The sequence below is a fragment of the Neopsephotus bourkii genome, unplaced genomic scaffold, assembly GCF_033783945.1.
Source record: "Neopsephotus bourkii isolate Nb327-2 ecotype Australia unplaced genomic scaffold, CSIRO-AGI_Nbou_v1 NB_1615, whole genome shotgun sequence".
Lineage (NCBI taxonomy): Eukaryota > Metazoa > Chordata > Aves > Psittaciformes > Psittacidae > Neopsephotus > Neopsephotus bourkii.
In genome coordinates, this window is record NW_026902090.1 from 3,146,164 (window position 1) to 3,158,243 (window position 12,080).

The 12,080-nt window shown below is 44.3% G+C and overlaps 1 protein-coding gene across 1 annotated transcript; it reads left to right on the forward strand.

Moving 5' to 3' along the window:
* Positions 1–1,573: 1,573 nt before the first annotated feature.
* Positions 1,574–9,862, forward strand: LOC133222693 (glutathione S-transferase omega-1-like). The gene is made up of 6 exons (XM_061372625.1): positions 1,574–1,626; positions 1,740–1,848; positions 3,955–4,177; positions 5,439–5,540; positions 7,597–7,703; positions 9,325–9,862. Exons 1-6 carry the CDS (start codon positions 1,593–1,595, stop codon positions 9,476–9,478), a joined length of 729 nt encoding a protein of 242 aa, XP_061228609.1. The 5' UTR covers positions 1,574–1,592; the 3' UTR covers positions 9,479–9,862.
* The last annotated feature ends 2,218 nt before the right edge of the window (positions 9,863–12,080 follow it).

A 12,080-nucleotide genomic window follows, 5' to 3' on the forward strand; every position in this document is an offset into this window, starting at 1 on the left:
TAATTGCTAAAGGCAATCTCAAATTAAGTTTCTCTTTTTCTCATGACCCAGAATGTTGCTGAATCTCTCCTAGGGGCAGGCACTTGGAGGAATGAGAAATATGTCCTCTAACAGCTATTTTGTTTTAGTGTCAGGAGGAATTATTTGTTGGCACAGGACACGTACAGGTTCTGTTTGCTTAGGGCATGGCAGGCTTGTGCAACAAATCACTGCTGCCTTCACAGCTGCTTGTTACATAATCAATTAATTACCTAATCAAACCACAACGACTTATCAACAAATCATGCGGTTCTTCCATTCTAATGGATAGTGGTGTCAGGTGTGTGGTTACTTTACTAGTGGCTACCTCAGTGTTTGTCTTGCAGGAGAGATCACTGCAGAAAATAATGGTCATTGCAACATGATGCCTGGAGGCCCATATCCAGTTACGAAACAAAACCAAAAGTCACCAACGGGCAAAACTTCCCCACTGTGCGAACATGGATCTGCTGATGAGGCTGGAGAAGCTCTGGTTCCTCTGTTAGCCTTGGGGATTTGACAGAGATGTGACCATCGCCAAGGAGGCCAGGACTTTCCCTCCTTTTGGCAAGGACTGCCCCAGCCCTCTGGTGCCTACAAAAGTGCTGCTTGTTAATAACATGCAGCTCTGACCTGAAGGCTGGGCGGAAGTGCATGGACCCCCATGTAGGGAAGCATTTTATTTCTAGGACCACAGACCAACTTGGATGCTGTGTGAAATGCATTAAAATGTAAGCTTCTCCATTTCTACTACTATACCTCACAAAAAGCTGGTCCAGGTAAAGCCTTGGTGCCTTTGCCTCAAATGAAGAGGGAGCAAAAGGGTTGGAGAGGACTTCAGTCCATGGTTTCGTTCCCTCTTTTGCTGTGTGCACATACTGATGCTCCCATGGGTTACGTTTGCAGAAACAAGCATGAATCCCTCTAAGTAGTAATTAAATGGAATGTAGCTTTTGCTTGCACCCCCTTATCTTTTAGGTTATCTGTTGTCTCCTCTAGGGTTTTTGTCATGAAGCAGAATAGCTTCATGAGAGAGAAAACCCCCTTGTTATCCTCAAGGTGGGATGGGGTTTTGATGGCAGTAAGTGATGCAGTGGTGCTGTAGGAGGAGAGAACCCTTTCTAGGGAGAGAAGCAGAAGGAGGACTGGTGCTTCACCATCTGCTGAAGGCACCACTTCACAACAGGTATATGGGGTGGAGCTTTGCCATCGGTCTTATCTGAATGGCAGTGCCAGCTGGTGTGGGTTGTGCTGAGGTTATAAAGAGAATATTAAGTGCAGTTTAATAGTGCCTGTGCCAGCAAGCAGCTCAGCATCCACGCTGGGGAGGACGGTCAGCTTAGGGAAGGGCTACCGGGGAGCTCCCTTATCTCCCCGAAATACAAGCTTTCTGCTCGCTATGGGAGTCAGCGCCTGAGGCAAGGTGCTCATCACTGCTGAGGGGTTGAAAGCCGGCCCCGGCCCGCCCAAGCCCCACTGAGGAGCGGTGGTTCCCGCCTCCTGCAGGCGGGGACGGGGTGGTGGCGAAAGGCACAACACAACGCGGCGGACAGAGCGCAACACAGTGCATCACCATGGCCGGCGACCACTCTCGTAGCCTGGGCAAGGGTAAGCGGCGGCCCTGGCTCGCAGCGCGCTGCCGTATCACCTCAGCTGGGCCTGGTCGGCGGGGGGGCGCGGGGCGGGTAATGGCTGTAACAGGTCTCCTCTTGTCTCCTCAGGGAGCGCGGCGCCGGGGCCGGTGCCCGAGGGGGTGATCCGGCTCTACAGCATGCGGTTCTGCCCCTTTGCCCAGAGAACGAGACTCGTCCTCCGCGCCAAGGGCATCAGGTGAGGCCTTCCCGGCGGGCCTGTGGGGCTTGTTGCGCGGCTCCCCACCGGCTGTGCTTCTTCCGCTCCCGGCCTGCCCACACCCCGGTACCGCTGCCCGCCGAGGGCTGTCGGGGCCCGCAGGGAACGGTCCGAGCTTCTCTTCTTACGTGGGCATCCTGAATGGCTCTTGGCTAAACATCCCTGAAAGCAGTGAACAAGAAAGGGGTTTCTGGGGGTGATTTTTGCCTTAAAGCTGGAACTTAAGACTTGTTTTTGGGGGCAGTGTCTTGCTGAAGTGGGAAATAAGAAGGCTGCTATGAAATCAGTGATGTAAAGGCCCTATATAAATAGGTAGGGGCAACCCCCAAGCTGATTCTTTTTTTCTTCGTATATCGTCCTGAATGTTTGCAGTAATAACATTTGAGCTTGTTGTGGGTAGAGCCTTAAAGTATGTTGTTTGGGTTTGATGCAAGCTGCAGTGAAAATTCTGGGAGATTCAAAAGCAATGGCCTCTTTAAAAGATGTACCATGTTACCGTAACATCTCATTTCTGTGCTGCAGAAAGTTAATGGAGTTGAGTACTTAAGCTTGTTTTTATCTCGGGATAGCCATGTCCTTTCAGTGTTTTTAAGTGGGGTCTACTGCTTCTCTCAGTTCACAGTTTCAAAGTAATGGGTTTTTCCACCAAATTGTTTCCCACCAAATCCCAGGCCTGCCAAAGGTTTGTTAACAGGGCTTGGGGTTCATGTTAGCATAGTGAATGCTTACCATTCAGTTCTCCTGATAACAAGATGAGAGTTGGGTTGGTTGGTTTGTTTTTTTCTTTCTTGGCTCTTTCTTCAAAAGAGTAGGTATATTAAAACTTTCAGGTCAGTTTAATTCTGTCTTTATTTAGTGTCTTTGGATTGATCTTGGAACTGGGAAGTTTGTTTTGGTATAGTGATTTTGAAGGGCTTTTATGGCTACCTGGGTGTGGCAGCTGCCTTCTGATAACCTTTCAATTGTTTTGCATGTTAAGTTGTGTTTGGCAGACCTTATCAGTATCTGTTTGCATTTACCTTAAACACCTGTTCTATCTGAGGTAATAGGTGGGGAAGATAAATGGATAGGATGCTCTCCTAGTGTGCTCTTTGGTGTAAGGTCAGATTAAAAATCAGCTGCAGTTCTTAACTGGAGTGTAGTTTACTTGTGCTTCTTTCACAGAATACCCCTAACCTGCATGTGGAAGTGTGCTGCATTCTGAGCTTAAGCTTTGTGTTTAGCATGACTGCAACAGCTATCTCTATTCATGTGTTTTTTACTAGTTTGTTAAACAACTCATTCTAAGTCAATGCTGGTTATTTTCCAGTGAAGTGCCCCTCCCTCCCCCCGTCAGTATTTGTACATGTTGGATGATGTTAAAGATGTTTCTTTGCCTTAGGTTTCCCACAGCAGAGGCTCAGATGTCTGATTCCAGGAAAACAGATAATTTAATGATCGAGTGGTACAGCAATAGGGACAGCTTGAGCTGGGTATCTCTGGAGAGGGACAGGACAAAGAAACCCTCAGGCTTTTGTACCCTTGCAGTCTCTGAACTTGTTTTTCACACGTTCTTGATCTTTCATGCATTTCTTGGTCCAGCCATGATTTTTGGTCTGGGGTCTTGTTCCTAATTGGATTCTTTCTCTGGATCTAGGTGGGCCATTAGCTGGGTAAGTTGCAGCTTCTGCTTTCAGTCCTGGCTTCCTTATCTTACTGTTTGCACTGGTCTCCGGGCCTCCCTTCACATAACTAAGCAATAGTTCAAGATAAGTTCAACTTTTCTAGGTCACAGCTTGCAGCTTTCAACAACTTTAGCTAATGGTGCTAAGCAAAGCTACTCAGGCAAAATAAGACAGTTAAAAGTATTCAGCTAACTGAACTTAATTTACAGCAACGGTTAGTTGTGCGAAGGACTTCAGTGAAGAGTTTAGTGGTGGACTTGGCAGTCGTGGTGGAATGGTTGATCTTAAGGTCTTTTTGACCTAGTTGATTCTATGTTTCAGCCACTCAAGTACTGTAGCTGTTGAAGTGTAATGACTGCATTTCACCAGGGTGGTATGGCCTGTAACAGAACTGAGCCTGGGTCTTGTTTTGCTCTTTTAGCCACGAAGTAATCAACATCAATCTGAAGAACAAACCTGACTGGTTCTTTGAGAAGAACCCCTTTGGGCTGGTTCCTGTTCTGGAGACCAGCAAAGGCCAGCTGATCTATGAGTCCCCAATCACTTGTGAATATTTGGATGATGCATTTCCAGGGAAGAAGTTGATGCCTTCGGACCCATATGAGCGAGCCTTTCAGAAGATGCTCTTGGAACATTTCTCAAAGGTACTGTAGGATCAGTGTGGGAATGTGTTTCTTTACCATAGCACCAAAACCTGCAGCTCTGTTGCCAATGCTGCTTTTATCCTTCAAGGCAGATCTTGTGCCTGGGAGGAGTTATTTGGGGTCTCTTGCTGTGAGCGCATACAAGCCACTGTGTGTCTGAACTGCCCCTAGCATTTGTGTTTTGGGACGGATTAAGAAAGACAGCTAAACTAGCGGGAGTGTATGTGACTGAGACAGGATTTTGAGCATCCCACAACAGAACAAAAGTTAGTGGAGCAAACCAGCTGAACACTTGAGACCTGGACAGTAGCAACTGCTTTATTTTAATCTGAGTCTTCCTTTAGGAAGTACTGTATGAATGTGGAATGCAAGAAGTGCCTGACTGAGAGAGCCTACAACCATGGATGATAGGTAGCTGTAGACACGGGATGTGTGAGGTTTTGGCTCTCTGGAGGTTGGAGGAGAGCACTGTAGCTGACTGGAAGTAACCTTCTATGCGAGCATATGCTTTGAAGAGTCTAGGAAGTTAAAGAAGTCTGTTTGGATTGGAGGCAGAAATGGGGGAGAGGAAGCAACAGAAGATGCAAAGAGATGTGGACAAAGAAGAGGGTTAGAAAGGAAGATGAATTTACAACAGGCCTTTCTGAATAGGCATGATGGGAAGAGGGTCACAGGAAAACATATTGCAAGAAACAAAACATGCATTGAATGTTGGTTGTATGGATGACAAGATCTTAGAAAAATGGTTTTCTGAGTTTTGAAGAATATAATTTAGTGAAGCTTGGCCACTGGGCAGCTTTCTAGTACTGGATGCTAATTTCTCAATTGCCAAATCAGAAAATGCACAGATCTGTACAAGCCTGCATACCCTGGGCTTCATGTCTCTTTCTTAAAGTACCTTTAATGTTGATAATAAAAGTGCATTTGGAATTCAGGAATGTATAACTGGGGAACTCTGCACTTTGCTAGCTTTTTGGTTGCTTATTTAGTAGTGTGTGCAAATGGGAAACATGCCATTCTTTTCATTGTTCTCTTATTACAAAATTCATTAGTATTTGCACTTATTCTTCCTTTAAGACTCTACTTATAGTTTCTGAAGCATGAAAGGTTTTATTAACGGACTTTATTTAACTCTTTAAAGTTAAATCTTTAAGATTTAACTTGAACCTAATATCTTAACATTTAACATTTTAAGGTCTGAGTGACTTGCTTGCATTATTGTAATAGGAATATTAAAAACTTTATACTTTCCTTTGTATAGATAACACCATTGGTTTTCAAGTATTTTGTGGCAGTCAAAGATGGACAGGACACCACAGCACTGAAAGCAGAGATTGTTGAAAAGTTTGGCAAATTTGAAGAGGTAAGAGTATTTCGTGATCAATGAGCAGGTTGTCAGTCATTGTATGATCCCATTTTTTCTTTTGTAGTGTGGCCTTTGGAGCTAGATCTCAGTAGTTACAGGAATGAATAATCTTTCAATTTACACTCCCCAGCCTAGGATGCCCAACAGCAGTGTTAGAGAGAACTCCACACAGCTAAACTAAACTTATATATGGTGATGACTCTGTAGAATTGTGGATTCTTTTGAATTCTGGCTGCTGCTCTTATCTTAGGTATCTTTGCTTTGCATTAAAAGTAAGGAGACCTTGCCACACGTTCTAATAGGAGTCTGAGCTGCTGAAGAGCATCTGTGCTGGAGCTTTGCTGAAATCACTGCACATACCCCTGCAACAACACAAAATCTCTTTTGTTCAAGAGCTTATCTTTATTGGACATGGGGCAGAGCAGAATGTAATCTGTCCCTTGCGCACATCCAGGCCTGGGCCATGTTGTGCTACTGGTGGTGTAATGCAGCTTCAGCAGAGCTCCAGGGAAGTGTCAGGTGGCTTTTATGCTGTATTAGGACTTCATAATCCATGGCACTAATGGTTGCTGGCTAGTCTGAACAAGTCGGACTTGCCTGTATCATTAACCCATTCCTTCTGCATCTTTAGCAGTCACAACTAATGCTTGTCTGACTTGGTGAAGAAGTGTTCCTCCAGAGCGTTTTTCTTCAGGTGCAAAGCTACCAATGGCTTCCTAATACGTTCCCAGCTCTCCCAACAGTCCTATGCATTCTGCTTCTCCACTCCCTTGAGTTGCCAAAGTAAAATCGTTCTTAGGGTATCCTTATCTCTTTGGTCAGGCTGATGCTGGAGTAGTGCAGATAACAAATGAGCTCTTGGGGCAAGCCATGTGTTTCACTTCCCTGAAACACAGATCTGTTAAATTTTAAGGAAGAATTAACCTTCTTCCTGCTTTATTAATGCTGTGAAATACTTGCTGCTCCTTCAGTCCCTCTATTTTACTGTACCTTGAAGAATTTTTCTGCACCAGCTGAAGGTCAGCTGAGGATGAGGGGAAGGAACGGAGCCATGCCAACTTCATGTGGTTTATTGCATGAGAGATTCAAGGAGATTCGTGTTTTGAAATGCTTCTGTGTTTGCTGCTACCCGACAGAGGGAGCTGTGTTCCTATCTCTGCAGCTGTGCAACTGATGGGTTATATTCTGCCAGAAATGTCATAATCCAAACAGCTTCATGCTTCCTGAGGGGCTTACTGGATCATGGGGTCTTGGGGACAGGGAGTAAGTGGTACAGGAGTATAGTGTTGTGTATCCAGAAATACAAAGGTTTGTAATGTCTCTTGAGTTCCACCTTTAAAGTGCCTGAAAACAGGAACTGGTCTTACGAAAGATGAGACCAAGCTCTGGAGGTTCCTTAAAGCACATTAAACTTGGATAACCATGACACTTGAAACGTATCAGAAACCTAAATGTAACAGAAGAACTTGATGAATTCTTGTCCTCTGCTTTCTGAGTTGTGGGGATCTCTTTGGTATATGTGGCTGTTACACTTCCTTTCTAGATGTAATGTCAGAAATGCTTTTCTGGCACCACTTGGCCTCAAGTGCTGTGGGCTTAGTGAGTTCCTGCTAAAACAGTGTTTTAGCCTATGTGGATGTTGCATTTAGCTGGATTTATTGTTCAAGAAATGCATGTGCATTGCTATGTTTGATTAGTCTGGGCATTAATGCTTTTTGACAGGTAAGAAATCTCAAACTGAAGGATTTTGAGAGCTAAATTTCTTTAGTGCACAAGCTGCAGCTCACTAGTGATTGTGGTTTTGAACCTCTGGAAAAGAGCTGGACTGACGGTGTATGAAATAGTTAATTGTGATACTGTAGTAGCTACAGAGTAGCTCTGACTCCCCATATACTGCATGCATAGGGTAAATATGCTGTATCTCCATTATTTGCTGTCTGGTTGCTTTAGTATGCCTGCATTTCTACTGTGAAGTGGGCTTTTTGCTACTGTAGTGTCCTGTTGTGGTACTTTTCCTTCTGAGGGGGTACTTGTCATCTCTCACCCCTCACAGATTCTGTCCAAGTGCAACACTGTGTTCTATGGGGGGGACTCAATCTCCATGCTTGACTACATGATCTGGCCATGGTTTGAACGTCTGGAGCCATTCCAGCTGAAGGAGTGAGTACCTTGCTTAGCTTGTGGTGTGTATTGAAGTGCCTCAGCATAAGCTTTGCGTACACTGTGCAGCAATGGGCCACTCTTGGGGGCTGCTGAAGAAAGTTTGTGTTGTGTTGCAGTTTGGGGGAAGCATCTTCTCAAAAGAGAAAGGAGCTGTTCAGGGATCTTCTCTAAACAATTCCTACAAAATATCTGTTTTCCTGCAAAATAATTTTGCCAGATCCAGAAAAAGTAGTCAGAATACAGGACTTCATCCCTAACATCATAGATGAAAATGATCTTTATTTGAAGGGGATGGAGGAATGAAGGCCTAAGCTCAGATTTGTTGGCCAGAAGCCTCAGGCTTGAAATGCAGTTTTCTGTGCCTCTTTAGAAAAATTAGCTTGATAAAGGAGAGTGATTTTATTTTGAGATGGATGAACTGTATCCTAACTTGCTGTAAATAATAGATCTGTCTCTGTTGTAATAGTGGGGGATTTTTACATGTAAGTAAACACCTTGGTCTGTTATATCCTTAGACAGCTTCAGTTACCATGGTATTGCAATATTATGTAAGGAAATGGTAGCAGAGGAAAACTGCTTTATAGCTGCCTTAAAACAGAGCTAAAGAGTCAATTTGTATGAGGAAGTGGGTGAGCATAGAACAGTTAATCTCACCCTGGTGCCTGAACCATTCTTGAAGAACAAGACACAGGAATCCTTAGCATTGAAACTTCAGGCACTGTAAAATGAGGGCTTTACTGATGGGTTGCTGACCCACTTTATCTGCTGTGTGGTCCTTGGTTGGAATGGTAAATACTACAAGCAATATAGGAGCATAGGTCTGGAGTCATTAAGGTGTTTGAATGACTGGGGATCTAAGCTATTCTGTGTTAAGAAAAAGATGCTTTCTGGGTAAGGGTTAGTGGAAGTTATGCATTAACTAAACTCAGGAGTTAACTGTAATGCACAGTACTTGGCTCAGTCCGACAGAAGAGACTGAAAATAATGATTTCCTCTTAAGCTTTTGATTTGCCCCACAGTGGTTGGGGTTTTGTTTGTTTTCAGCTGTGTATGAGTGGGTTCGTGGATTTAGTCTTAGTTACATCTTCAGTTTTCTCAATAGACTGCATCTGTGTTTTGAGCTGCTGGGTTGCCAGGTAGTACAAACTGCACAGCTTGCCTTGGTATCCAAGAGAGAGGAAAGAGCTTTGTGAGCTGGTGAGGAGGACTCAAGCACTGCACACAGCATTTGTTTCAAGAATCACCATTAACAAAGCATTCCAGAGGGAGGCAGTGGTGCACAAGCCTCTACCCTTGGAGTGGATGATAAATGAGAGCTGTGTCTTTTGCAGCAGAGATAATGAAAGTAAAAACATGCTGATATCTTGCACAGTAAGTGCTTATTTGTGTTTTTGCTCAGCTTAGCAGAGTGTATAAGCTCTGCAAGAACTCCTTCCAAATCCTAGTCTGTCTTCTATGATCTGATGCATGTTTCTGTCACCAGCTCTGAGCTGAACATTTATACTGGGAAGGAGAAAGCAAAACAAACAGTAAAATGGAACTGTTCAAGTTGTTTTGCTTCCTTCATGCCCTCCAAGTTTGCCATTTACGTTATTCAGTCTCTTTCCTTTTCCTGTAGCATTTTGAGTCACACCCCAAAGCTCCAACGCTGGATGGAGGCCATGAAGGAGGACCCTGCTGTCAAGGCTACAATGACTGACCCACAGATATATAAAGATTACCTGCAGCTCTATTTGAAGAACAGCCTTGAGGCATGTGATTATGGGCTCTGAGGTGCCAGTAGGCACATACTTGCTGAAGTACTTCTTTTTGGTGTGAGCTGTGGGGAATCTAGTGTAATTTGGTGTAAGCTTTTCTGTGGTTGCTTTTCATAATGGGGACTAAATCTGTGCTGAAATGGGTGAGAAACCTGAGAACTCCACTTCTTCCTCTCTGGAGGAGGATGTGCTGGCTTCAGGCAGGAGATAGAAAGTCATTACTGGTCATATTTATTGCACAAAGGAAAATGTTGGCTTTATTGAGAGGCACTGTTCTGTTATCTGTGGCCTCTTTGCCGGCATTGCTGGTGGGCAGTCCCTGAACTGGCCCTGTTGCTCGGTTTAAAAACTGTAATACTGATGTCTTGAAAATAAATAAAAAGCAAGCAGTGCTGTCTTAAGCACAGTTTTTCTTTCCTCTTTCCAAGCAGCTGTTAATCCCTCGACTGGTTGTGCAAAGGGGAGCCTTTAAAGGCTAAAACAGATAGTATGGTCTCTGAAGTTAAGATGCAGTCACCTAATATAAACTGGCCTCTACTTAATCCTGCTGAAGTCATGTTTGCAGGGACCATATAGTAATGGCTTCGCATTTGGGCTAGATGTGCTGAGGGAGTGTGTAGTCTCAATCCTCTGCCCTCTGAAGTAGGGTCATGTTTATTCTAGATCCTAACTTGTTATCCTAAAAGCTGGCGTAGGGAGTAAAGCTAACAGAAACCATACCTGAGCAGAAGGACATTATTTTCTGTTCTGCTCCAGAATTCAAAGCACTGCAATGCATGTCAAGATGTAGGTGAAATGGGAGAACTGAAGTAGAAGTCCAGTCAGAACATTATGTACTGGTTGTGTCTTGCTGCTGGTGAAGGAGTGAATATATTCTAGCAGGTAAGTGTCAGCGTCAGAGCTTTGTAGCTGGACAGATTTTTAAGCTATTCTCAATGTTAATAACAGAATGGAGACAAGATTTGTTGAACAAAAGTAGCTGCAGGGAAGGCTTCTTCCTCTCTCGTTTTCTTTTTTTTCTCCCCACACAGGGGGTTAAAAGAGCTATGGCCTATTCTGGTGTTGCTCAGCTGTGTATGTGTTTCTCTGTCAGACCACGAACAACTCAAACTAGCCACAATTCCAGGGCAATAAGCATGCAAAAAGAAGTCAGAGCAGCACATTCAAGGACAGGGCTGTGGTTCCTGTGGTGCTGAGGCAGTTGTCATGAGATACACAATTCCTTTTCCATTGCAATGAGGTAAGGGAGTATAGAAGAAGGTGGTGGTTCATGGTTTTCCTGGTAATTGAGACACTGGAGTGTCTTGGACCTTTTCTGGAGTAAAGCTGGGCTAATTTATCTTTAACATATTTTATTCCGGCACAGTAAGTCTGAGGAGGAGGTGCACGCTTGTGTAACTTCAAGTAGGAAAGCAAGTATGAAAGATTTGATAAGAAAAAAGAATTAGCAGGAGCTTGGACTATCAGCCTGCAGCTATCGCAGGGGATTGCTTATGCTCTTACTAGCTTTAATTCAAACTGTGCTTTTTCCCCTCCTGTTTGTCTTTGTGGCTAACATCTGGCACTACTTAGAGAAATACTAATTGCTCTGCTGTTCCTTCCAGAATGCTGATGTTCTCTAAAATATTTCCTAGCCCAGATTTGATGCTGTACATGGTTTGTAGATTGTCATTAGGGAACCCAGAGGAAGCATAAAGCTGTAGGTGTCTTGTCAGAATGGGTATCTAGGCCTTTTCTTCAGACGGAAGCGGGGTTTGAGCTTGCAGAAGCCACTGCCTCTGAAATGGTGATAGTGGGATCTTGGTGGCGAGCTTCCAAGGATTAACTGCAGAACATTGTGGTTTTATTAGCTGCTCTGCTTTGTGTAGGGCTTGTTAATGCTGTTAATATAGTAGGCTCTAAGTTGGCTTCTATGAACATGCTAGGAATATGCTCACAGCAGCCTTCCAGTATCTGAAGGGGGCATACAGGGATGCTGGGGATGGACTCTTCATTAGGGACTGTAGTGATAGGACAAGGGGTAATGGGTTAAAACTTAAACAGGAAGTTTAGATTGGATATAAGGAGGAAATTCTTTCCTGTTAGGGTGGTGAGGCACTGGAATGGGTTGCCCAGGGGGGTTGTGAATGCTCCATCCCTGGCAGTGTTCAAGGCCAGGTTGGACGAGGCCTTGGGTGATATGGTTTAGAGCGAGGTGTCCCTGCAGGGGGGTTGGAACTTGATGATCTTAAGGTCCTTTCCAACCCTAACTATTCTATGATTCTATGCTGCAGTTTGCCTCCAGTGTATTACTGGGTGCTAGTGAGAGGTGTGACATTAGGGAGATCAAATAATGGGTTAAGAGCAGAGACTGGCATCCAAAAACTGAACTGGCTTGGGCCAGACCATGGTGAACTGGAGACCTTGTTGTCCAAACTGAAAGATGCGTGCTCCCTGTCTTTGTGTCTTTATTTCGTGGCTATGGAGTGTGCCATTATAAATATGCTGCTTCAGCAAAAGAAAGTAAAATGAAATATTCTGCCTTATAATTTACCATTAAATATCAGTGTTCTAAATCCCCAGGCAGCCAGCTGGGGTCCTGAACTCATTACAGCACACCAAGAAATGCAGGCCTCGG

Coding starts and splice junctions, on each gene's coding strand:
- LOC133222693 (XM_061372625.1), top strand. CDS start 1,593: ATGGCCGGCGACCACTCTCGTAGCCTGGGCAAGG. Junction 1,627..1,739: donor CTCTCGTAGCCTGGGCAAGG/GTAAGCGGCGGC, acceptor TTGTCTCCTCAG/GGAGCGCGGCGCCGGGGCCG. Junction 5,541..7,596: donor AGTTTGGCAAATTTGAAGAG/GTAAGAGTATTT, acceptor CACCCCTCACAG/ATTCTGTCCAAGTGCAACAC.